Source organism: Typopeltis vanoorti, chromosome 16 (assembly GCF_054136105.1).
Source record: "Typopeltis vanoorti isolate ZY-2024b chromosome 16, IOZ_Tvanoo_1.0, whole genome shotgun sequence".
Lineage (NCBI taxonomy): Eukaryota > Metazoa > Arthropoda > Arachnida > Uropygi > Thelyphonidae > Typopeltis > Typopeltis vanoorti.
Genome location: NC_143564.1, coordinates 3,589,122 through 3,616,701, shown reverse-complemented (window position 1 = coordinate 3,616,701; position 27,580 = coordinate 3,589,122). Strand labels below are relative to the sequence as shown.

The 27,580-nt window shown below is 34.8% G+C and overlaps 1 protein-coding gene across 1 annotated transcript in view; it reads right to left on the bottom strand.

Annotated features, from left to right (window-relative positions):
* Positions 1-27,580, bottom strand: part of LOC150097833 (transmembrane protein 50A) — a 138,662-nt gene that overhangs the window by 43,074 nt on the left and 68,008 nt on the right. The window contains exons 3-4 of the mRNA XM_090406085.1: positions 22,035-22,102; positions 5,677-5,769 (exon numbers count right to left, since the gene is read on the bottom strand). Of these exons, the coding sequence (XP_090262211.1) occupies positions 5,677-5,769; positions 22,035-22,102 (161 nt within the window). The remainder of the gene's footprint in view (positions 1-5,676; positions 5,770-22,034; positions 22,103-27,580) is intronic.

Below are 27,580 nucleotides of genomic sequence, written 5' to 3'. Positions count from 1 at the left end.
CTAAATATTGCTTGACATAATGCCCCATTGACACCATATAACTTTAGCATATTAAATAACTTCTCTCTTGGGCACCTTGTCATATGACTTTTCCAGATCGACAAAACTTAAATACAGATCTTCGTTATATTCCCATGACTTCTCAACTATTTGTCGTAAAGTGAAGATCTGAATCTGACAGCTTCTATTTGGCCTGAATTCAGTTTGTTCTTCACCAAGCATTTCTTCCACAATTCTTCTCAACCGTTTCTCAAGTATACAGTCACACCCTGAAGTTACGCAGTAGGTGGGACCTACAAAAAGCGCATAACTCGGGTATAATTTTGCATGTAATTTATATATACAAACATACAAAATATTAGTTAATTGGGACCAAAGGTTTACAAAACCATCTATTTTTTTTTATTTTAAGAAATATAATCATAATTGTAGTTTTTTGTACATAAAAAAAAGAAAGTTATTTCTATGTCGATCGTTTCATAAAATCCAATAGATTCGTCTGACGACATAATGTCTTTTTCTTGTCACGCAAAATTTCTTCATAGCAAGCCAATGATTTTTTTATTCCTTGCCTTGTGGCTACAATTCATTTCCCATTAGAATCTATGTCCTCCAAAATCTCTAAACCTTTCTTTTATGATTGTTCTTGCTGTGGATTCGTGTAGACCGAACTTCTTTGCTAGCTCACAAATTTTCATTCCGCCTTCAAAATCCTTAATGATGTTCAGTTTTGTTTCCAAAGTCGATGTTTTTCTTTTCTTGCTAGCTATATCAGAATCGGACTTGCTTCTTTTGGACGGCATTATTATTTTTTATGTGATAAAATTTGTATCAAGAACATAACATTAAACAATCGCAAGGTTTGTAGACTATAAAAATTGTGTATGAATGGAGAACGTGCAAAACACATCAGTGCTTGTTCACAGCATGTGCGACACTGGCGAATGTAGCTGGCACCGGAAACATATGACTAGTGGTGAAGCGGAACGGGAATACGTACATATAAGAAACCGCTTAACTCCAGATTCGCGTAAGTTGGGGTCGCGTAAGTCGGGGTATGATCGTACTTGCATAAATCTTACCAAGAACACTCAGTAAATACCTCTGTAATTCTCACATTCAGTTTTATATCCCTATTTATATATGGGTACTATGAGCGCTCCACTCCAATCATCTGGAATTCGTCCCTCTGTCCAGGCTTTTTGAACTATGCAGTGCAGCCACTGTAAGACTTTTATACCGCCATACTTCAGCATTTCTGGTCGAATATCATCTACTCCTGCTGCCTTTCCACATTTCCATACTTGAAGTAGGAAAAGCTATCAAGCCTTTGATGGCTTTTCCTACTTCAAGTATAGATATGTATTCCTGACTGCATGCATGGTCAGTGTTTTTTTTATCACTGTGCTGTCATCACTGCTTGTTTCATTTAGCAGTTTTTCAAAGTAATTACTCCATACTTCAAGGATATCTTTATTTCCTGTTTTCATGTCACCTTTATCATCTCTAACTCCTTTTACAGCATCTTTCCTCCATTTGTAAGCTTCTTCAACAACGTCCAGAATATTTTGCCACCTTCTTGATATTTATTTTTATGTTCTTACCAAAGTCCTCCCATGAGTTTTGTTTAGCCAGTTTTACAGTGTTTGGCTTTCTTATGTTTGTCTCTGTATTCCCTAAGAGCACAGGCTGACTTATTTGCTAGGAATTTTTGATATGCTTTCTTCTTTTCCTTCACTGCCTTTTTAACTTCTTGTGTCCACCATGGAGTTCTGATTTTTCTATCCTTGCAGACAGCCTCACCACATGCCTCTCTGGCTGCATCAAGATAAAGACCTCCACTTTCATATTCTGGAGTTTATAGGATTAAATTTGTCTTTCTTCTCATGGACAGACTGGTCAGTCTGCACAAATAGAATAATAGTAAGATACCAATAAAAGTCTTACACAAAAGTTATTTCTTATTAGAAGGACTCTATAAAGAAAGTAATGAAGCCTATATATCAATCAGTCAAAATTTAACAAAAAATGATTATGAGGCTATCCAATTTTTGAGAGGTTATCTGAACACTCTCACCATTATGGTAAGCGATTTATTTTTTTTATTAATCCCCCCTCCCCCATGAATTCGAATAGTTTTCTAAAGATGGAATTCTTCTCCTCCCAATAATATCATGCATTTTAATTTTCGATTTGCTATTTTAATTTGCTTTATCTCTTTTCCTATGTGTGCACATGAAGCTGAAAATTCTGCTGTTATTAAATTATTTGTCCCTATGTAAGTTATTCAGAAATTTAATTTTTCACATTAAATTTTTATTTTAAGTAGTCCATGTGTTGAGCATCATGTTGGCAAGATTTTCATCTGAATTGTTTCCTCTGTATAATGCCATTTCTGGTAGCACCTGCCTTGAATGGTTAGTCGATTATTAGATATTCTTAGTTGTTTAAACTTCAGCTTTCACTGAAGCTGGATGGATTCCAGCCTCAGTGATTCTGTGCAAAATAACCAGTTTTTAATTACAATAAATATTTTACTATATTTACATTTCTGCAGAAGCACATATAGCTACAGCAGGATATCTAGATTTTGTAAAGGCAGTCTCTGACAAATTACCAGATTCCAAGTTTGTATTTAAATTACAGTGGATAGGGTGGATGATAAATTAGTGAACTGGATTGGAGAGTGGTTGTCTGATAGGTATCAGTACTATGGGGAGTAGTATCAAAAAAGAGGGTAATTACTTGGTGTGATAACTATTTGTTAAATATATATGATGAGTATATGTTATGCAGCTGTCTGAAAATGATGAGAGGTGGGGAAACTATGGGAAATGAAACTGATATTGTGGTTCTTCAGGAAGGTTTGCAATATACTCTGTGGAGAGATGAACAGAGCTACTAATTCAATACCGCAAAGTGTAAGATCAGGAAATTTAGAAGACAAAGATGATATGGGTTGGTAAACATATCTGGAAGTGTAGCAGATAAGGGAGTTGGGAGGTGGGCAGTTAGGCTAAGATCAAACATTTTGGGAATGAAAGGAGAAAGAATGTGGAAATACAGCATTTTAACAGGTGCCCAAGTCCTGATTAAGCCCATATCCAGCACTGTGCAGATTCAATCACCTGATATCAAAGGAGATAAATGATTTCAGAAAAAAGTCCAGAGAAGAATGACTAACAGAGCATCAAGAAATGATGGACGTTGGGAGAGAGAGAGGAATTGTCATCTACAAGGCAGAAGGAGGGAGTGGTATGATTATGATATAACTTGGTGTGGGACTTATATCCAATTAATGTAAAATTTTTCATACAGGAGAAAAACAGTGGCAGAACAAGTAATCATTTCCAGAAGGGAATGGAAAAAAAAAAAAAAAAAAAAGGAAGCAAGTTTTTTGTTCTCAGAATGGGAGAAAAGTGTCTTTTTTTCCCCGAAGATGATCTGATCATCAGCAAAGAGTAGCATGTCTATTTTTGTATGTCAATGGTTTAACTTTTAAAAAAAAAAAAAAAAACATTTGAAAGTAAACTGCAAATCAACTTCTACACAGCTTCATATCCCAGAATAAATTTAGTTATATTCGCTTAAATATACCTAATAATCATTCAACTTATTAAGATATTAATAAGCTGAAAGTATCTCTAATTTATAAAAATACAGAGTATAACAAAATCAATATAACTTGGCAAACACCAGATAAAAGATGTCAAGAAATTATATTCTTGGTTTCATCCTTTAACCAAGCGTAAGCAAAGAATCTTTGCATGTGAAGTCACTTCACAACTGGGCTACTTGTATATAGAGACTAATGACTTCATATCAATTGCATTAGTATCCCATAATGCAATGCACGCATCCTTAACGACATGTATAACTTCAACCTTGGTATTACCGCTGGGTCTGGCTCCCACTAATGAGACCTCAATAAAGGTCAAAACTGGTCTTGGTAGTGGCCTTTCCCATAATGCATAGTATTATATACATGTATGTAAGAATATATGTTGCATTTTGAGATACTAAGGCAACTGATGTGAAGTCATTAGCCTCTATATACAAATAATCCATCGTGAGATGACTTCATGCACAAACATTGTTTGCTTACACTTGGATAAAGGATGAAACCAAGAATATAATTTCTTGGCATCTTTTATTTATGCAAACCCCAATATATTCTTCAGATCACAACTTGAAATGGTATGAAAATCACTATGCTTGCTTTCAATAACAGTTATTATCCTTCATGGACAAACTTCTGGAATTTTAGTCTCTTGCTTTCAAGCAAGAACTTTGAATTCAAACAGGAGAAAAACTAACATAAGAAATGCTCGTACTTGTATAACAGCAACATAAATTGGTTAAATTCTTCCTGAAATCACTGAATATTAAAAACATATATTGTTTTCATCCAAACACTTTAATCACTTTATAATGAATAACTTCTACATGAAAGTGTCAGCATACTTCATTGAGGAAGTAACAAACCATATCAACAGCTTCAAATCACCCTTCACATGAAGAATCCTTAACAAAAAAAAGTTGTATCACAAATACACTTTACTGGGCACATTTCTACATGAACTGAAAAGCAATAAAATTTCTTTCAGTTTTAATTGAATAAATCCTACATGGACTAATGCCTACAATAAACTTTATACCTCTTTTTAAAGGAGTTTTTCTTTCATTCTTCCATTACTACCTTTTCTTTTAATTTCTGTTTCAATTTTCACATATTGAAGACATGCTGCCATAATTTTCCTTCTATGTGTTCTCCTTTCTGGAAAATCCGATGTTAATATTCTTTTCACTTCTTGCATATGCCTAGAAATACAGCAGAGTAACTTCTACTTCAGTCCATCACTGTGGACTGTCATCACTGGTTTCAATACTTAGCTTGAAATAGTGATAAAGTTTTTTTCATAGTGCAGGAAAGTTACTTATTTATAATTTCATAATGAGACAAAATTGAATTTATAATATTTCTTCATTCCATAAGGTTTTAACATTGAGGTAAGTTCATTTAATTATTTTTAAAACTCAAATACAAGTCACTTTTGGCATACAACTCTAATTTCAGTATGACATTAGAGTTGTATGCCACATACACATTTATTTAATGAACTTAATAATTTTGTTTATAACTAAGATAGTGGCCAAAAGATAAAAATTACTATTCAAAATGTCTTGTGTCAGGCATACAAAAAAGGAACATACATTTAAGTACAACTTTATAAAAGAACAGCATTATAATGAACTTCTAAACTTTATATTCATTTTTTTTTTTTAACTTATTTGTGGAATATTTGAATTAGATATCCTACACAACACTCTCAGAGTATGGTGCTATTATAGCATAGAAATAGCAAATGAATTTAAAATGTGGTTTGATGAGCATTTCTGTTTTGACAGCAAAAAGAGATCCCATGATGAGTCTTGGCTCTATGAAGGTCTGGTGATAATTTTTCTAATGAGTCAAATGTACAGTGTTTTTTAATAAAGGCTTAACAAGTCTACTCTTATTCTTGTATCATGGATTCATCAGTTCAATTTGCAACAGATTTTTTCCCTTCCTCTATTCACACATGAAATTTATCATATAATAATTTCTTATGCAAAGAATGCATATAAAAGCATATTATATTATATTTTATATCAAAAATGAAATTTAACACTTACTAGCAATAACATAAACACCAAAAAGAATCCAACAGGATGCAATAAGTGATCCAAAGCCTAAAACAAAACCAATGAATAACCACACTCTGGCTCCTGTAAATAAAATAATAGACTTTAATAATAAGGAAATAAATACCTTTCACAATCCACATTTTAACATTACACAACAAAATAACCATTTTTAATACTAAGAAAGAGCAATTATCACTATTAAGTTTTTCAAGAATCTATGACTGTCTGAACTGCTTGCTCTTTATCAGTGCAATCTTTTCTGTTTAAGTTCACAAGCATCACAGAAAAGAGAGGAAGCATGGAACTTTAAAAAAAAAAACACCGGAGGAAAAGTCACATAAAATACTTTATTAGCATAGAATTCTTTTCAATGCCTAATCAGATTTCATTATTGAAATAAATTTAAAAAATGCACAACACAAGGTGATAGAACATGGCTGAAAAGTAAGAGGTTATAAAAGTAAGGATATGACCTAATATGCTATGTAGGGAAAAAAAGTATTCCTATTATGGATAACCTCCCACTTTGTACATGCAGTCCATGTTAATTACATCAGGCTCCTCTGTCACAGCAAGTTTTGCCTAGCTCAAAAAAACTCTTTAGATCATACAATTCCGAATGTATAATTTTTCTCTATCATTGTTGTTCCAATCAATTCCATAAATCATCTCAAGCATAATTTCCCAGATGTGGGAGATGTCATTCATAAATGATTTTTTAACATCATGTATTAAAGTAACATTTTCCTGCTTTTATGATCTCTCAAACTATTGCATCCATATAGCTAGCAGTTATAGCAATTTTCTAGTTCTGAAAGCTCTAGCAGTTTCTTCCAGCAGTTCTGATGGCTTCTACTGCTCTAAAGCAAGAATAGTCTAGAAAAATAATAAGATCACCATGAAATGATTATTTCAGAGTCAAAAATAGGTTATTATTTATTATTATTATTTTTAATATCAGTCCTATACAGAAGGTGACTAGCAACATATCAGTGTCATTGTTAGAGGGTAAGAATAAAGAAGGAATCTGTTTTTGTTTCTTGAACACTGGAGTTTTAGTCTTTGGGAAAGACAGAGTAAGGGAAGCTATTCCAATATATGATATGTACCCAAAAATAACTGGAATCTGAACTTAGAACGCATTTTCTAGTTATGAATGACACCACTAGGCATCATGATTGTGCAATTTTCCAAGCCAGTCTGGCAAGTGGCATCATCCTGTGTGAACTGGTTTGTTGTTCTGGCTGCATTATTGTTAGTGCTTACAAGCAAGTCTGTCGATTTTGTGATGGCTGACCACAAAGAAGTGTACATGAAATGTTTTTTTTTTTTTTTTTTTTTTTTTGGGGGGGGGGTGAAACTGCAGCTGAAACTATTGTTATGCTTTAGGAAGCCTTTAAGGATGATGCTTTAGGTAAAATGAGGTCTATGAGTGATTTTTCCCATTTCAAAAATGGAGACATGTCAGTTGAAGACCAACCACAATCTAGCCAACCTTCGACAAGCAAAAATGAAAACATTGAAAAGGTTTGCCAGGCAATCAATAAAGATTGTCGAAAGACCATTGAGCAGTTTCTGAAGAGATGAATTTGTCATGGAGTTCATGACAGCAAATTTTCACAGAAGATTTGCAAATGAAACGTATGTCTGCTAAATTTGTGCCTCATTTGCTCAGAGGATCAAAAAACATCTTGAGGGAGAAAGTTCTTAATGACCAACACTTTCTTTCAAAAGTTGTGACCGAGGATGAGTCCTGGTACTACGGTTATGATCCAGAAAAAAAAAACAAGCATTAAGCCAATGGAAACATGCAAATTCACAGAGAATTTGTTCCTACTGGACCAACATTTTTATTTCACTGTTTTGAGAAGACTGCATGATAATATCTGATGAAATTTGGAGTGGAGATTGGTTCTGCACCATGGCAATGCCCCAGCCCACGTGGACTTCTCTGTGCAACAGTTCTTGTTGAAAAACAAGATAGCAGGTTGTTCCCCACCCTCCCTACTCACCCAATCTCTCTCCACGTGTTTTTTTTTTTTTTATTCCTATGGATAAAGAAAACTATGAAAGGGCTGTGATTCGTTGATGTGGAGGTCATAAACCGTATTCCAGCTGAACAGTTTCGAGCAGTGGAAAAACATTGGGACAAGTGCCTTGACTTGCACGGAGAGTACTTTGAAGAAAACGAGAACATGGTATTACAAAATTAAATAATTAAAAAAAATAATAAAAAAATAAAAAAACTCTTATTTTTAGGTACCCCCTCATACAGAAGGAGTATAATAAAAGAGGAGGAAGAGAAGTTGGTTTGGTAAGTATGGAGATAGATAAAACAGATGATGATTAGAAGCTACTCTTGTTATTACAATCTTGGAAGCAAGAAGAGAAGTGAAAAGATGGCGACATGTCCTGCAGAACTGGCCACCATCATTTCACAGAACTGAAGATAAATGGAAAGAGAATTCCACATGGCTTATAAAAAATGCAAGAAGCTGAAAAGATTACCGATCCAATATCAAATCCTCACCTGTGCATGCACGCACGCACGCACCCACCCATACGCATCTGTTGGCAAGTATCCATCTAGATATGAACAAATGAGAATGCCCTGGTAAATGAGGACTAACTGCTTTCTCTTTTTAACCACCCCCACATACACAACAGGCTGCCTGCACATCCAACAAGCATTGTCAGTGCTGGGTGGGCAAGAAGTTACTGAGAAAGCAGAACTTTTTTGATTAGTTTCTTGAACAGCTAGAAGTTGCAGTCGTTGGAGAAAAATATGAAAAGACTGTTCAAGAAGGAGAAGCCAGACAAACACAATTTTAAATAGTAGCTGCTTATGTTTTTACAAACTTAAATGAAAGTTTAGGAATGATAGTGGCTATACAATGAAGAAACCATCATCATCAAATTCCTGACATGTACCCTCAAGAGGTGTACAGGATATGAGAGTACTACATGAAAAATTTACATCATTACTAACTTCCTATCTAAAATTTTCCTACAAATCAGTCTGTTACTTGTCAAGACTCCAACATTATCAGATCTTATATTTCTAACGTCTAAGGCACTTTGTACCGCATCAATCCACCTATATCTTGGTCTTCCTCTGGTTCGTTTTCCTGCCAACCTGGCAAAGAACACGTGTTTTGCTAATCTTTCCTCGCCCATTCTGTTCAAGTGACTATACCACCTGAGATTAGCTCTGCTAACGCATTCCTGGATGCTGACAATGTCAAGTTCTTTAATAATATCATCGTTTTTAATATGATATTGCCATTGATGCCATCTGTTTACGCCTCCAATCTTTCTCAGGACTCTCATATCTGCGGTCTCTAGTCTTTAGTCAAGTGTTTTACTTCTGACCAAGCTCTCAGATCCATAAGTTAAAACTGGTTTGAATACAGTCTTGTATACAGCTAATTTAGTGTTCCGACTGATTTCTCTCTTATTCCATATGAATTTATTCAATTGACTGCCTACCATACCAGCTTTGTTGATTCTGTTGTCTATTTCCATATTTAATTTACCATCTTCACTAAAAATCGTGCTCAAGTAGTTGAAATGTTTTACTTGTTCCACAGGTTCTCCATTCACGACACAGTTGACATTTTCAATGATTCTGCCTATTTTCATTGTCTTTGTCTTTTTAATGCTGACCTTCATACCATATCTATTACAACAGTTATTCCATTTAGTCAGAGAATGTTGCAGACTTGTAGCGGATTTATTTAGAAGTATAACATCGTCGGCATAAAGCAAAGAGCTGACATTAACATCTCCAATTTTGATATCATGTTTAATAACACTTTCCTTCATAATGTGATCCATATAGATAATGAATAATAGAGGGGATAATGTACATCCTGGTCTCACACCAGATTTAACATTAAACCATCTTCCTGTACTTCCTTCAATTCTAACTGCTGACTTACAACTCAAATAAAGACTAAGTATTGCTTGATATAATGCCCCATTCACACCATATAACTGTAGCGTATTGAATAGCTTCTCTCTTGGCACCTTGTCATATGCCTTTTCCAGATCGACAAAACTAAAATACAGATCTTTGTTATATTCTCATGCTTTCTCAACTATTTGTCGTAAAGTGAAGATCTGAATCAGACAGCTTCTATTTGGCCTGAATCTAGCTTGTTCTTCACCAAGCTTTTCTTCCAGAATTCTTCTCAACCTTTTCTCAAGTATACTTGCATAGATCTGGCCAGGAACACTCAGTAGGGAAATACCTCTGTAATTCTCACATTCAGTTTGATTTCCCTTTTTATATATGGGTACTATTAGAGCTCTACTCCAATCATCGGGAATTTGTCCCTATGTCTAGGCCTTTTGAACTATGCAGTGCAGCCACTGTAAGACATTTATACCACCATATTTCTGCAATTCTGGTCAAATATCATCTACTCCTGCTGCCTTTACACATTTCAAGCCTTTGATAGCTTTTTCTACTTCAAGTATGGATATGTATTCCTCGCTGTATGCCTGTTGAGTGTTTTTTTCCCACTGTGCTATCACTGCTTGTTTCATTTAGAAATTTTTCAAAGTAATTACTCCATACTTCAAGGATATCCTTTTCTCCTGTTTTCATGTCACCTTTATCAACTCTAACTCCTTTTACAGCACTCTTTCCTCCATTTCTAAGCTTCTTCAACAACCTCCTGAATACCTTACCACCTTCTTGATATTTATTTTCTATGTTCTTGCCAAAGTCCTCCCATGACTTTTGTTTAGCTAGTTTTACAAAGTGTTTCACTTTCTTACATTTGTCTCTGTATTCTGTAAGAGTAAAAGCTGACTTATTTGCCAGGAACTTTTGATATGCTTTCTTCTTTTCCTTCACTGCTTCTTTAACTTCCTGTGTCCACCATGGAGTCCCGATTTTTCTATCCTTGTAGACAACCTCACCTCATGCCTCTCTGGCAGAATCAATCAATGTTTTCTTCAGAGTTTGCCACTGAATCTCTAAGATTTTTCTATCCTTGTAGACAACCTCACCACATGCCTCTCTGGCAGAATCAATCAATGTTTTCTTCAGAGTTTGCCACTGAATCTCTAAGGTTTGGTTCCTGTTCTGAAAATCTTTCATTTTTTCTTCAATAATCTTTGTGTATTTTAGTCTACAGTTCACATCTGAGAGCTGCTCAACTTTTATTCGCTTTAAAACTTTCTTACATGTTATTCTTTTCAATATGAAATTCAATTTTATCCTGCTCAAGACTAAATAGTGATCACTTCCAATTTCAAATCCTCTGTACACTCTGGTGTCCTGTACCAGGGAGAAAACATCACTATCAACAATAACATAGTCAATGAGACTTTTCTTATTCCTTGCCTCTTCTCTCCATGTGAATTTGTGCAAATTTTTATATTGGAACATGGTGTTAGTAATAACCAGTCCATGTCCTGAGCAGAAATCCAACAGGTATTTGCCATTATTATTAGCTTTGCTCTTTTCTCCAAGTTTTCCCAAAATATTTTTGTGTCTAACAATCATTTCCTAGTCTTCTATTCAGATCCTCAACAAGGACCGACTTTTCCTTTTTCATTGTTTCAGTTGCTTTTTCTAAAGCGTCAAAAAATTCCTCCACTTCTACCTTAGTAGAACCTTCTGTGGGACCATAGGCACAAATAAGTCTCATTGTCCAGTTCCCCATTCTCATATTTGCCCACATTACTCTACTTGAGACCAACTGCCATTCAAGAAGATTAGCCTCATATTTTGTGTTGAATACTATGGCTACTGCTTCTTTTCCTTGATTGTCATTTCCTGAGTATAACATTTTGTATTTATTGCTCAGAAAGATCTCACCAGTTTTTGTCTTTTTTGTTTCAGTCACCCCTATTATGTCGATCTAGTACTTATATAATTCTTCAGCTAGCTACATTTCTTTGCCATTCAGGCTTCATATATTGATAGTACCAATCTTTAATCTCTGGTGATTTTGAGTTAGGGTGTGCTTTCAGATTTGTTCCAGTAGCAGACTTTTCGCTGTTCGCCCTGGTTCCCTGGCAAAAAGAACGGAGGCCTTGTTTAACCGGGCAATGCCCCAGCCGGCATGAAATTTTGTCATGTTGTACCATCATTTTCTATATTGGTTTAAGCTAATAAGAATACAATTTGGTCAGCTAAATCCCAAATTGCCAGCCAATCCTCTTTCGTTCCGTATCCAGGTAGATACCCAACAGGGTGCACCACGAGAAGGTGAGGATTGGACATTAGGTCAGAAGCCCTGGTCGGTTCTCCGCATTCCTTTAAAGGCTATGTGGAAGTCTCCTCTCAATTATACAGCTTTGACCCTTAAGCACCCCCAAAGAATTAACATAAGGCAGAAATAGAACATAACAAGAAAGTGACGAAAATCAATCTGAGAATAAGAGATGGGTCATCTGTTAAGCAGATTATCCACTGTCTGATTCTGAATAATATCAAGCATTTTTTAGGGAAGTTTTTGGTGCATAACCCCCAAATGCAGGAATAATATGCCAAGGATGGGTACAGTTGGAATTATATAGTGTTAGCAGTTATATAGGTGTAGGTAGGTAGTACTTGAGCTAAAAACAATACCAAGTTTTTTAAGAGGCCATGAAGATATTGTGACATGCTTATGCAAGGAAAAGCTAGAGAGGCAAGTTGGACTAAGAAGTGAAATCCAATTTCACCAACATTCAAAGCATGAGTACAAACATCCATGATATACACCATCATTTAGACATCAAAATCTGATCTTTTCCTAACAGAACTACAACTGGCATCCTCCATGACCACAGTTCACCTCAACTGTCCCAACTACATTCTGCAAGATACATTCCAAGAGGAATGTATGGCTATAAATGTGATGGGTTAGTGTCTGGGAAAAAAAAAAAAAAAAAAAAAAAAAAAAAAAAAAAAAAAAGCCAGAACGTACAATACACCAAGAAAAGAAATCATGACTGGAGATCTATGAGTTAGCAAGTGAAGGGAAAATGAAATCTTTCTTATGAATAATAAAACAGGACCTTGTTTAAGCAGGAATGAAGTTCACTGGGTTGTCCTCAACGGACTGAAGGATGGCAAGATCAGTATTTAAGGTACTGGTTATCCTGCTGCATTAATCATTTGGGTAAGCACAATAAGATCTGTGATTGAAAAAGAGGAACAGTGTTCTATCATCAGTAAAACTAGTGAGAATAGGCTATTAGTGTATAGGAGGATCTTGAGCAAAAGTACATACTCCTGATTATCATCTTAATCAATCCTTATTCACTAGTGGCCAATGATCTCCTCCATATTTTTTCCACATTTCCACAAAAACCCCTCCATAATACTCCTGATACATCCCAGAAATGGTGAAGAAATGGTAGGGAAGTACAAAGTCAGAAAAGCTAAACAAACCAGGGTGGATTCAGACAAGTATGTGAGAAGGCACCCCTGAAGCAAATGAGTACATAAATGAACAAGAAATGTGGAATCTAGTCTCAGGCAACATGGGGTTAGTCAGATCAGAGTGTAAAGGTGGTTGGGGAACATAAGGGGATGCTACAGTTTCTATATACTAACACAGAAGTATCAGGAATAAGAGGGAGGAGTTTTTGGCATTGATTAATACAACCTCGCCAAAAGTTATAAGTACCAATGAGACTTGGCTAAACAATCTGGTATGAGATTGAGGTCAAAAGGACAAAATATAAAACTGGTTGTTGCTGTAGGCCAGCAGGATGTCAGGGATGATTTGAGAGCCATGAGGATAAAAGGAAGATGAGATGATGAGCATCAGCATTAGTACAATGAGCACAGGTCAAGTAATTATTAGTGATCATGTGGTCTTGACATGGGAGGTTCCACGTATACCCCTTCTTAACTAGAAGGGGTATATGTGGAACTACTACAAGGCAGTTGATTATGATATGTTTAGGAGACAGCTTCAAGCAGTATTATGGCATAAAGATCTGCAAGGGAAAGATATTCAGTGCATGGGGATAGTGAAGGGATATCTAAAGGAAGCAGTATCACACTGCATATCGAAAGCCAGGTGGGTAAATTGGCTAGGAATCAGATCAGTGGTTCTTAACCTTTTGAAAGTCAGGGAACACGTTTGAATTATAAGAAAAATTTGGGGAACACCAAAAGCTTGTCGGCTTTTGTAGATTTCAGCAATATCAGGTCTAATAAGTGATATAGCTATGCTCACCTCTTTGTCTATATTAGTAAGTCTTTCATGCTTTTTAGTTTTTATATTGGTTAATACTGAGAAACCGAGCTCACACAAACATGATATTGAAAACTGTAACAAAATGTTCAGTGCCTTTGTGAGAGGATATTTGACTTGGATAAAAATCCAAAATTCCTCAAGAGTTATTTCAGAGAATTTTATTTTTAGAGTACGATCCGTTGACAAGGTAACTAATTGTTCTTCTTCTTGTAATGAAAATTCACAACTCGTATTAACTGTGACAAATGGATTTTTTATCCAGTCATAATCGTGTATATTTAAGGAAGAAAAGTAACTTGAAATCATTTTTCCAGTATTGTTAAATGTTCTGTTATAACAGAAATAATTTCAACTTTTTTTTTTATTATGGAGCAAAGGAAACATATCAACTGCTTTTTTTTCTGATATGATTTCCAAGGATACTTTTTTTCTGAAAAGACTTTTTTGAAAATACTTTTTTGACATCCACTGACAATCTGTCAGTGGATGTCAAAATATTTTCATTTTTCCATTGGATACTTATTAATGAGATTTAAGTTCTCTGCAGCATAGAAATTGGTTCACTATTTCTTTTTCATTAATGAAACGAACGAATCCTAGTATATGAGCTTTACCACTAATATCAGTGGACTCGTTAATTTGTATAGCAAAATGTTGTTTGGAAAGTTTATTGGTAACTGTTTTTTCAATATCATCTGAGATATCCCTAATTTTATTTCTTATTGGATCGTCCGAATAAGGAATTTTCATAATTTCCTTTTTTGCTTTGTCACCAAACATAATGTTTACTTGTAAGTGGAGTTTCTGTGGTTTAGAAGTTCATAAGGCATATTCTGGTAACTGGACAACATTGTTTTTTTTTATTAAGCTAAAAGCACAATAAAGAAATAAAGTTGATAAAAAATATACCTCAGTCAGACCTCGGACATTATGATCGTGAACAACAGAACGTGGAATCATCCAGCATTGTTTAAACTTAGCACTGCTTTGAATCTGCATTCTGATTATTCATCATCATCATCAAATTCCTGTCATGTACCCTCAAGGGGTGTACAGGATATGACAATACTACATGAAAAAATTACATCATTACTAACTTCCTATCTACAATTTTCCTCCAAATCAGTCTGTTACTTGTCAAGACTCCAACATTATCAGATCTTATATTTCTATCGTCTAAGACACTTTGTACCGTATCAATCCACCTATATCTTGGTCTTCCTCTGGGTCGTTTTCCTGCCAACCTGACAGAGAACACTTGTTTTGCTAATCTTTCCACTCCCATTCTATATCATACCACCTTAGATTAGCTCTGCTAATGCATTCCTGGATGCTGACAATGTCAAGTTCTTTCCTAATATCCTCATTTTTAATATGATATTGCCATTGATGCCATCTGTTCATGCCTCTAATCTTTCTGAGGACTCTCATATCTGCGGTCTCTAGTCTTTGGTCAAGTGTTTTACTTCTGACCCAACTCTCAGATCCATAAGTTAAAACTGGTTTGAACACTGTCCTTGTATGCAGCTAATTTAGTGTTCCAACTAATTTCTCTCTTATTCCATATGAATTTATTCAATTGACTTCTCACCATACCAGCTTTGCTGATTCTGTTGTCTATTTCTATATTTAATTTACCATCTTCAGTAAAAATTGTGCCTAAGTAGCTGAAATGTTTTATTTGTTCCACAAGTTCTCCATTCACAACACAGTTGACATTTTCAATGATTCTGCCTATTTTCATTGTCTTTGTCTTTTTATTGCTGACCTTCATACCATATCTATTACAACAGCTATTCAATTTAGTCAGAGAATCTTGCAGACTTGTAGTGGATTTATTTAGAAGTATAACATCATCTGCATAAAGCAAAGAGATGATATTAACATCTCCAATTTTGATATCAGGTTTAATACCACTTTCCTTCATAATGTGATCCATATAGATAATGAATAACAGAGGGGATAATGAACATCCTTGTCTCACACCAGATTTAACATTAAACCATCTTCCTGTACTTCCTTCAATTCTAACTGCTGACTTACAACTCAAATAAAGACTAAGTATTGCTTGATATAATGCCCCATTGACACCATATAACTGTAGCATATTGAATAGCTTCTCTCTCTTGGCACCTTGTCACATGCCTTTTCCAGATCGACAAAACATAAATACAGATCTTTGTTATATTCTCATGCTTTCTCAACTATTTGTCGTAAAGTGAAGATCTGAATCAGACAGCTTCTATTTGGCCTGAATCTAGCTTGTCTTCACCAAGCTTTTCTTCCACAATTCTTCTCAACCGTTTCTCAAGTATACTTGCATAGATCTGGCCAGGAACACTCAGTAGGGAAATACCTCTGTAATTCTCACATTCAGTTTTATTTTCCTTTTTATATATGGGTACTATTAGAGCTCTACTCCAATCATTGGGAATTTGTCCCTCTGTCTAGGCCTTTTGAACTATGCAGTGCAGCCACTGTAAGACATTTATACCACCATATTTCTGCATTTCTGGTCAAATATCATCTACACCTGCTGCCTTTACACATTTCAAGCCTTTGATAGCTTTTTCTACTTCAAGTATGGATATGTATTCCTGACTGTGCCTGGGCAGTATTTTTTACCACTGTGCTATCACTGCTTGTTTCATTGAGCAGTTTTTCAAAGTAATTACTCCATATTTCAAGGATATCTTTTTCTCCCGTTTTCATGTCACCTTTATCATCTCTAACTCCTTTTACAGCACTCTTTCCTCCATTTCTAAGCTTCTTCAACAACCTCTAGAATATCTTACCACCTTCTTGATATTTATTTTCTATGTTCTTGCCAAAGTCCTCCCATGAGTTTTGTTTAGCTAGTTTTACACACTGTTTAGCTTTCTTACATTTGTCTCTGTATTCTGTAAGAGTAAAAGCTGACTTATTTGCCAGGAACTTTTGATATGCTTTCTTCTTTTCCTTCACTGCCTCTTTAACTTCCTGTGTCCACCAGGGAGTTCTGATTTTTTTTATCCTTGCACACAACCTCACCACATGCCTCTCTGGCAGAATCAATCAATGTTTTCTTCAGAGTTTGCCACTGAATCTCCAAGGTTTGATTCCTGTTCTCAAACTCTTTCATTTTATTTTCAATAATCTTTCTGTATTTTAGTCTACAGTTCACATCTGAGAGCTGCTCAACTTTTATTCACTTTAAAACTTTCTTACATGTTATTCTTTTCAATATGAAATTCAAAGGGGGTGCTTAAGCGTCAAAGCTGTATAACTGAGAGGATACCTCCACATAGCCTTTAAAGGAATGCGGAGAACCGATCTGACCTAATGTCCAATCTCACCTTCTCGTGGTGCACCCTGTTGGGTATCTACTTTGATACTGAACAAACGAGGATGGGCTGGCAATTTGGGATTTAGCCGACCAAATTGTATTCTTATTGGTTAAACCAAAATAAAAAAATGATGTTACAACATGACAAAATTCTGATTATTTAATTTTATAAACAGTTAGATGGCTATAACTGTATAGTATGAACTATTAATTTCTCTTTTTTGTTGTTTTAACTTTCAGTTACCTTTTACCCCTGAAGATGCAAGTCAAACGACTTACAAACTTGTTGGGTTTTATTTCTTTATTGTGCTTTTAGCTTAATAAAAAAAAAAAAAATGTGGTCCAATTACCGGAATATGCGATAATGTTTACTATTTCACAACATGCTGGTTTGTTCTGTTGGTTTAGAAGTCAATGTGCATAGCAGTCTTCAGTTGTTAGGATCAGAGTAGTCAGTTACACTCAGAATTGTGTTATTTGAAATCTTTCACCACAGAACACTTGTAACCAGTTCGCAGAACACAAGTGTTCCAGGGAACACCGGTTAAGAACCACTGAATTAGATGGATGAGTAGTATCATCAAGCATGAGCTGTAAAAAAAATCTTGTAGAAGGTATAAATGCAGAAAGGTGACCAGCATGGTAAGGAAGGCAAAATCAGATTATGAGAAGAAATTAACTCAGTGGGGAAAAGGGAATCCCAAAGAGTTATTTCATTACGTTGCAAGGAGGAGGAACAATGACTATGGAAGGATAACATCAGTGACAGAGGAACACAAAACTGTTGATCTTCTGAGTGATCACTCTGCAAGGGTATATCATCCAAGTGAAGATATTTTCATGGCAGAGGTGACAGGGACTGATAGTTGATGAATTGGAGGTACTTAGGATACTGGAGAATCTGAATGCAAATACAACTGTGGGATTGGATGGGATATCATCTCAGATTTTAAGAGAATATGTAGGGGAACTGGTGATGCCTTTGATTAGGCTGTCTAATTCAAGTCTCAGCTATGGCTAAGTCCCAAGAGAGTGAAAAGACAGCAAAAGAATTTCTTTGCATAAAAGATGATCTAAGGCTATGGCAGGAAATTATAGACCAATGATTATTCAGTATCTCAGGAATAGTGTTAAAACTACTCGAAAAGTGGGTCAAAAAGAGAATTCAGGAATGAGTGGATAAGAATATGATACTTTATAAGAGGAAGCATGGCTCTGTGAAGGGATGGTCATGCCTTAGTAATCTATTAATTTGTTGTAATAGTGATAGATGATTTAGATAAAGAATGGCTACAGGATGGCACTACTGGATTTGCAAAGGTGTTACAAAACTGGTGATGTGGATAAAAGGGCAGCTGATGGACAGATATGGAAGAGCAGAATTTAGGAGAAGACAGGTGAGCAGTGGTGTGATGCAGTGCTCTGACCACTGTTGTTTAATTTATACATAAAAATTATATAGGAAATAATTAAGGGAGATATTCAGTTGTTTAAAAATATAAATATTACAGATAAAAATATTACAAGGTGTGTACCACACTAATGGAACTGTACTCCAGGAAATCGATGAAGCCATGGATTTGGGGGTAATAATAGATAGTGTTTAAATTTAGAGGGCATATTGCTAAAGTAGTTCATAGTAACTCACAGAATTACTTGAAAAACATACTAACAAGCAGCTAACTTATGAGTTAACTTCTCTTTATAAAGCCTTGATATGACCACATCTGGATTACTGTGCACAGGTCTAGTCACCTGGATTTTTTTGGGGTGAGGAAGTCTGGTGGTAAGGCTTATGCATTGGGTATTCATAACTATTTTTTTAAAGCAAATAGAATGTAGACTAATATTAACTAAATAAATTTAATTAATATTTCCAATTTTTCAGAAAAGTAAAATCAAATTGCCATTTTCAGGGAACAAAATATAATAAGATACGTGCACACTACACTAAGTAATAAAGATGAAACATGCCAACTGAGAGTAGGCCCCAAGTACTAAATAGTGTCCCTAGTGCTAAATTGGCTATCCTTGCTTGCTGGGTTGATGTACAGAGGATGAGGGCTTCCCATATTTGGGAAGTTTCATACAACCAAATTTGTTGAGGGTAGTTTTTTTAAGGCAGAAACAGATTCAAGGAAAAGTCTTTTGTATTTATATTTGCTGCAATGGAGTAAAGTGACTTTCTTCAAGCATATTCTACAGCAGGTGTCCAAGGCATGGTTAGCAAGTCCTGAGTGGCTGTAGTGAAGGAAATGGATTTAGTCCTTATGTTTAGCAATTCTGCTGCTGGCTGTCCTGCCTGTTTGGCCATAGGAGAGTTTACAACTACAAGGGACCTGATAAACACTTGGCAGGTCCAGGGACTGCAGCTGGTCTTTGGTGGAACAGATAAGGGATGCTAATTTTTTTTTATTTTTATTTTTTTTATGTGGTCTGCAAGTGGTTGAAAAGTTGCATTTTTTAAAGATTTTTGTACATTTTTCAGATGTGGCTCAGATATATGAAATAGTAATAGCTTTGGTATAGTCTCTGGAGAGGGGAACAGGGTATGCAGATTTGGAGTTTTAATATTTTTTAAATATGGTAGGAATTGTAGCCATCAGCTACAATTCCTACACAAAATTCCTACCTTCACAAAATCTTCACAAAAGAAGATTTTGTGAAGGTAGTCAAGTTCAGTGGAGAAGGCACTTATCTGAACTAATTAATTTATCCCTATTATATAAAGTTAATAATTCCATACTATTGAGGGAGGTGGGTGATGTGACTGTATCTACTGGTGTGTGTGGACTTGGGATGGAGTGCAATTAAAGTGTCTAGGAAAGGGAGACTTGTCATTTTCTTATGTGAACTGGATCCTGGGATGCTGATTGTTTAGGTGTTAAAAATATATTTTTAAAAAAAAAAAGATTTAAAGGATATGAAAAGAAAACTAAAAAATTATTTGCCTATATTGTTACTTCATAGTGTGATAATGTTTTTTTCTTTCTTAAAGATAGCTGCTAATGTCTACTTTCACCAAAATAGGCAACATCAGTGATTACTCGTTTCTTAGAAATCCTCATGCCTATCTTCTTTTGCACTCAGAGTTCTTTGCATTAGTTTACATAATGCACATTCAAGCAGGACCATGGCAATCCATTAGGAAACTAAGGTGGAGGAGGAGCCTTAGAGGGGCGGCAAAATTTTATCTCAACCATTAAAAAAAAAAAAACATTTTTTTAAAATTACACATTTTCTTGAATTAGGGGCAACATATATCTTAACAACGGTCCTGCATCTAAGTATCTTATTTTGATAATTTAGCCATTTATACTTTACACAGAAGTAATTTTTTTTTATCAACAGTCCAGCAACTTGGCCAGTCATTCCTTGCTGTTGGATGCTGATACCATCATGAATTAAAACAGTCTTTGGCAAAGATTCTGCAGTTAACTCTTCAATCATTTTCTCACTTGTTTTTAATTTCTTAATTGTGGAAGGGGAAAAGAACCTAGTAATCTTTTAATTTTTTACTTTATAGTTCAAGACAATTTTTATATTACTTTTTAGATGAATGGAAAATTTACTAATGTTGAATAAAATCTAGTAAAATGATTTACTTAACACGTTTGCAAGAGGAAGAAACAAATCAACTCATGTTGTGCTTGCCCTTCACAGCAAAACACAGGAATTCGTCCAGTGCTTTCTGTTTGTTTCTGGTCTGTTTCAGTATATACTGGTAACTTAGTACTAGAATGAAGATGACTATATAGTGAACCCCCCCCCCCCCACTGCACAGATGCAAGCAAAACAAAGTAAATTTTTATTGCAGCACTGAAAACAGCACACAGACACAGCTTACTGTATTTAGTGAAAAACAGAATAATTAGAGTATTTAGAGTAATTAGAAACAACTAGAACAAGCACCATCTGCCACAGTCACAAACCAAACAAAGTAAGTTTTATTGTAACACCAAATTGCAGTCCTGCTCGAAGGCAACTCATGCAAGACAGCCTGGCATGAGCATGTTAATAATATATACATGAAGGTAATTTAAAATTCTAAACATAGTTATAGCAAATATCTTAACAGGTGTAGTAAAAATACACATTTCATTAAATAACTAAGCTTATTGAATACTAGGTTTAAAAAAAAAAAAAAAAAACTGATTACAAATTTCTAAATGTACTGCATCCATGTCACACATTACTGTTTAATAGAGGCAGTAGGGTGTATTATAACACAAAGTAAACAACTAGATGTACCCATTTGCAAAGGATAAAAGGCAAAACAATGATATGATGGTTTGGTTAAGTAAGTCTTTATGCTAGACCTGATCAAATGCTCTAGAAGTTATGTCTAACCACACAAATTAATGTGAGCGTGGAAAGCAGATGTGGAAGTGGCAGAATCCATATCAGTGATCACTAAGTAATCAATGGGCAATCAATGAGTGCAAAGGAAACAGTTTGATGATTGATATCTCCTTTTTAGGGGGGGGGAGAGGACAGAGATGGACTGAATATAGATCCAATTCCATGCTGTCGGTGAGTATGACAGTGTTTAAGAAAGACATGAAAAAAAATTTGACGATTTACATACACAAACACACCAAGCAAGCATTTCATAATGTTTAGTGCTTATTTTATAATATAACAAAGTGAAATCATTGCTATTTTTATTGTTACCCAGTACTGTTATTCCTGCAGCATGCAGTGTTACTTCTGCCTAATGATCCTTTAGCTATGCAACCAAAACATCAATTTCAAAATGATCAAATGATAAATTACTGTATATATTACAAGACAGATTAAGCTATTACCTCTTTGTCCTAAGCAACCTGTAGTATACGCATCACCTCTTACTTGGCCATTTGATACTGCATTTATCCTAAAACAGAGAAAAGAATATCTAAAATTTAAAATGAATGCATTTACTATACATTTATAACAACAACAACAAAAAGGCTTTAATTTGGGTAGTATTAAATATTATTAATAGGTGAATAAAAATCTCTATGAGTAGAAGTCCTAAAAATTAGCTAGACTTTGAGTGAGGCTAATGAAAAAATAATGAAAAAGTAGAAAATATTCGTTAATTAATCTCATAAGATAAAGGTTGCAAAATGGTAGTTTTGTCATGATTAACTATAAATGTAAAACTTTCTTTAGAACTATGGAACTTCAGCATATTAACTGTATAACTGCTGGCCAGGTTGGCCGAGTGGTTACCGTATCAGCTCTCCAGCCAGAAGGCTGCAGGTTCGAATCCCATCACGGGCATGGACGTTTGTGATTGTCTGTGGAAGTAGTAGTGGTGGGTGGTAGATGGCATTGGTGTAGCTGGTGAACTGAGTGGTGGAGATAGAGAGTTGTACAGTAGGTGCCCTCCCTTGATGAGTCTTTGGACTCCCTGACGGTAATAATAATACAGATTCTTTTTTTTTTTTTTTCCATAAAAATAAGATTCAAAGAGGTAGAAAGTAAAATAATGTCAGATGAAAGAAAACTCAGGTGAACATTAAGAATAATACAAAGAGAATATAAAAATATATATTATTATTATTATTTTGGTAACCTCCATAGAATCAAACACTCATTGTAGGAGGCCCATTCAACCAGCAATATGTCTATCATAATGAGCTTTGAAGTTATTTACACTACCTGCATTCACAATGCACTCTGGCAATGCATTCCACTCACCAACAACTCTCCATGCAAAAATTCTACTCCTCACATCCTTCTTCACCACATCTTTATATAACTTAAGGGGATGGCCTCTTGTTCTTCCCATCTTAACATCCACTCTTTTTATAATTCCTTCTATATTAATCTGATAAAATCCCTTAACTAACTCGTTTCCCTTTTTAAAGTAGTACAATAAGAATAAGAGATCTAATGATGTGGCAACCAACCTGAGTTGAAATCAAGCCAGAAACTGATACTGAAGGATTGTCATATATACAAAAGGTATTTTTTTAATTGCCAGTGTTTATATATTTGCATATTCATAATTTAATGTTTTTTTTTTTTTTGGATTATATATGTATTCTATATGTATTCTATATGTAATAGATATGGTATGAAGGTCAGCAATAAAAAGACAAAGACAATGAAAATAGGCAGAATCATTGAAAATGTCAACTGTGTTGTGAATGGAGAACCTGTGGAACAAGTAAAACATTTCAGCTATTTAGGCACGATTTTTAGTGAAGATGGTAAATTAAATATAGAAATAGACAACAGAATCAGCAAAGCTGGTATGGTGGGAAGTCAATTGAATAAATTCATATGGAATAAGAGAGAAATTAGTCGGAACACGAAATTAGCTGTATACAAGACAGTGTTCAAACCAGTTTTAACTTATGGATCCGAGAGCTGGGTCAGAAGTAAAACACTTGACCAAAGACTAGAGACCACAGATATGAGAGTCCTGAGAAAGATTATAGGCATGAACAGATGGCATCAATGGCAGTATCATATTAAAAACGAGGATATTAGGAAAGAACTTGGCATTGTCAGCATCCAGGAATGCATTAGCAGAGCTAATCTCAGGTGGTATGGTCACTTAAACAGAATGGGCGAGGAAAGATTAGCAAAACAAGTGTTCTCTGCCAGGTTGGCAGCAAAACGACCCAGAGGAAGACCAAGATATAGGTGGATTGATACGGTACAAAGTGCCTTAGACGATAGAAATATAAGATCTGATAATGTTGGAGTGATGACAAGTAACAGGCTGATTTGGAGGAAAATTGTAGATAGGAAATTAATAATGATGTAATTTTTTTTTTCATGTAGTACTATCATATCCTGTACACCCCTTGAGGGTACATGGCAGGAATTTGATGATGATGATGATGATATGTATTCTTGCTATTCAATGTTTCCAATTTATATATTTTTATCTCCTCAGAGGTTTTTGGTTCTTCACTCCCTGCATGGTTCTTTTTTATACTAATTTTGCTGCAACATATATTTTATGACCATTAATATTTTAAAATATACTTATATATTTTAAAAATTAATAGGTTTATAAGTTCTCAAAGATTGGTTAATATTGAGACAATTCCATTTTCAATGAGCATAACTAATCAAACATAAGTGTCTTTAAATAAGAGCTACATGAAATCATATTTCAGAAATCACAATTACTACATAACTTTAAATAGAAGTACTGATCAATCAGACATGTTTTTGCTTCAAAGAAGAAACACACGTAGCAATAATAATTAAATAACTTATTAAATTAACCAATAATTTGTCTTGGCCACTAAGACATTGTCATAGGTACAAGGATACTGCGTGACTACAGGCACAACTGGAGGAAGGAAACTACAGACTGGGTTCAATGTAGAGTAATCCTAATGGTATAATCTAAACAAATTTGGCTGCCTTGCTATCAAAAACTTGGGACATCATCATTATGAAAAGCTGAAAGATCAACTGACAGTCTAATGATGATACCACAGAGGGAAACAGTTAAGACATTACAGTTACATCATTTTGAATTCAGTATGTGTTTGCCTTTCTACAGTTGACTGTGTGCATAAGCCTATCATATCCTAGTGCCTAGATTTTGGCAAAGGTGAAATATTAGTTAATAATTTAATAAAAAGTTATTTTCATTACAGGGGAACTAAAGTGGAGACTCATCACAGAAGGATCCACATTATCTACACAATACCTGTTGTACTTCTCTTCAACTGGATTAACCGACAAAGCACTCAGACTCTGGCAACTCATATCACTCATCCACCAGTCTGCAAACAAAATCTAGTCCTTACACTCTTGCTAAGCACACTGTTACTCAATCACTTATATAAAGGAAAACTAAGTGCTGAAATTTTCCTCTGCATCAATCCTATAAATCTGCTAATGTCTTTTTATTCTCCAAAGGGAGCAGGTGAGGCCATTTAGCCCTGCCTAACTTTTTGAAGATTAGTCAGTAGCAAGCCTTTTCAATGTTTCAAATTTGTTTCCAACACCCTTAGCCAAGCACACAGAATAGCTGGTCTGAGACAATCAAAAGCATTAACTGGCATCCAGGGAAGAGAGTATGGCAGACAACTACTGCTGCCACATGGTCTCTAACACTATATTATTTCATGAAATAATGCAAGTTCTATGGTCGATTTTCTTTTTAGACAAGAATATACAGTTAAAAAATGTTTAATTTTCTCGACCAAAAAGCTCTGGAATGACTTTTAATGAGAGTATATTGATCAAGTGCATATAATAAACAACTATGTTATACCAACTAGTTTCACCAACTAAGGCTGTTGCCATCATCTTTTATGATTTCAAGGAGCCTTGAAATTAGGCAAAAAGAACACATAGGTACGTCAATAATAACAGAGAAGAAAAATCGGGGTTAGCTTTTTATTTCTTAAGAACGAACCATACCATAGAGTGGGATAGAAGCACAATTCCTTACATAGAGGAGGACTTCTGCTCTTGAATTTTTAAAGAGGCCACATCAGTTGCCTGCTGTATACAAACCTTAACAGGAACCAAGGACTAATCTTACCTGTGATCTGGAAGACCCTTATTAGATATCTCAACTCGCCAGAACTGAATTACAGTGCCAACTATAGTACGTTCCTAAATAACAACAAGTGAGATCATGCACACTCTATGCATGTATTGTACACGCACTGTTCTTTGTCTAATATAATTGGAATCAGTTGATTATAGTTTGTAACAGTTTTTTACTTTTTAGTGCCTTACATCAATTATGTACCCTGAAGATGCCAACAGCCTTAGTTGGTGAGACTAGTTGGTATAACATAGTTGTTTATTATATGCACTTGATCAATATAATCCCATTAAAAGTCATTCAAGAATATACAGTGTTCGAGACCATAAGATGATGACAGTTGCCTGCCATATTTATCTATCCTATAAAACATTTTTAATAACAAATGTTTTAATCATATACCCACTTTTCTGCCTATCAATCTGCAACCCACAAGTCCTCAAATCCACAGACTACTAACCTTCTTGGTCACTTGCCTCTAAATCTCCATTTCATCCTTCTTCTAACTAATATTCCAAATAACTGAATATTTTTCCTTCAAATCATATGCATCTACGTAAACATTAAACAGCAGTAGTTCAAGCATGAAGCCTTGTGGCACACCGATAGTCTTCTGGATTCTGTTCCTCCATAAAAACTACACTTAATCTCTCCATCAGCCACTGTTGCATCCATATTACCTGCTTCCTATTCATCCCCATTTGTCCTAATGCATACAACTAAGTTTCATGTGGTATCTTGTCAAATGCATTCAAAAAAAATCCAGTAGCATTATCCTATTGTAAAAATAATCATATTAAAAATTCTGAATATTTTTACGTATTAATTTTGCTTGTTAGTTTTTGTTTTCATACACGCAGTGTCTGCACTTGTGATGTGCTCGTTATGAAAATATTATATTAGAAATAACATGTAAAGAAGTAAAAATATTGAAGTACTTACTAATTGATTATTTGTATTATTTATAAGAAAGTTTGTTGTATTTTAAATGTTGAATTTTGTGTTTATGAAAGACTTTCTTCAGCGCTGGTGGATACAGCGAGTCAGCCATATTTTTACAATGCGTAGTTTCTGACGTTGTTGAAGTGCGCATGCTCCCGGAGTGAACTTGATGTTTGATTGACAGCTGACAAGAAAGCGTTGCGTATCCAAGTTACAGTGGTAAACAAGAGAGCGTTCGGAAAGTTTTTTTAGAACACTGGCCGAGGAATATTCAAGTTGGGAGGAACTTGATTTTTTGTGAGCGGCAGTTAAAGGAAATTTTATATTGTATTCCGAAAAGGGAATAGTGGAAATAATATGTTTCAAGAAGGAATAAGTAAAGAAGAAGGAAATCTTGAAACTAAGTTTTTATAAACTGGCCGAAGATATATTCAAGTAGGAAGGAACTTGAATTTTTTGTGTGCGGCAGTCAAAAGGAAATTTCATATTGTATTCCGAAAAAGGAATAGTGGAAATAATATGTTTCAAGAAGGAATAAGTACAGAAGAAAAAGGAAATCTTGAAACTAAGTTTTTATAAACTGGCCAAGATATATTCAAGTAGGAAGGAACTTGATTTTGTTTTGTGTGAGGCAGTAAAAAAGAATTTTTAAAGGGATCTTGAAAAGAGCCTTAACAGGAAGAGAATAAGACTATGAACATTTTTTTTGTGATTGTAAAGAAAAAGTGTTTTGTCTTAAGAGTAAGTTTGTATTTTTTTAATAAGGCCTTGGATCCATATAATCTGTATTTGTAGTTATGTATTTTACTAGAAGTGTATATATATTGTTTTAAGTTTTATTAAATGTGTTTATTTTGTACTTGGTATTGAGTCAATGATTAGTTGGATTCT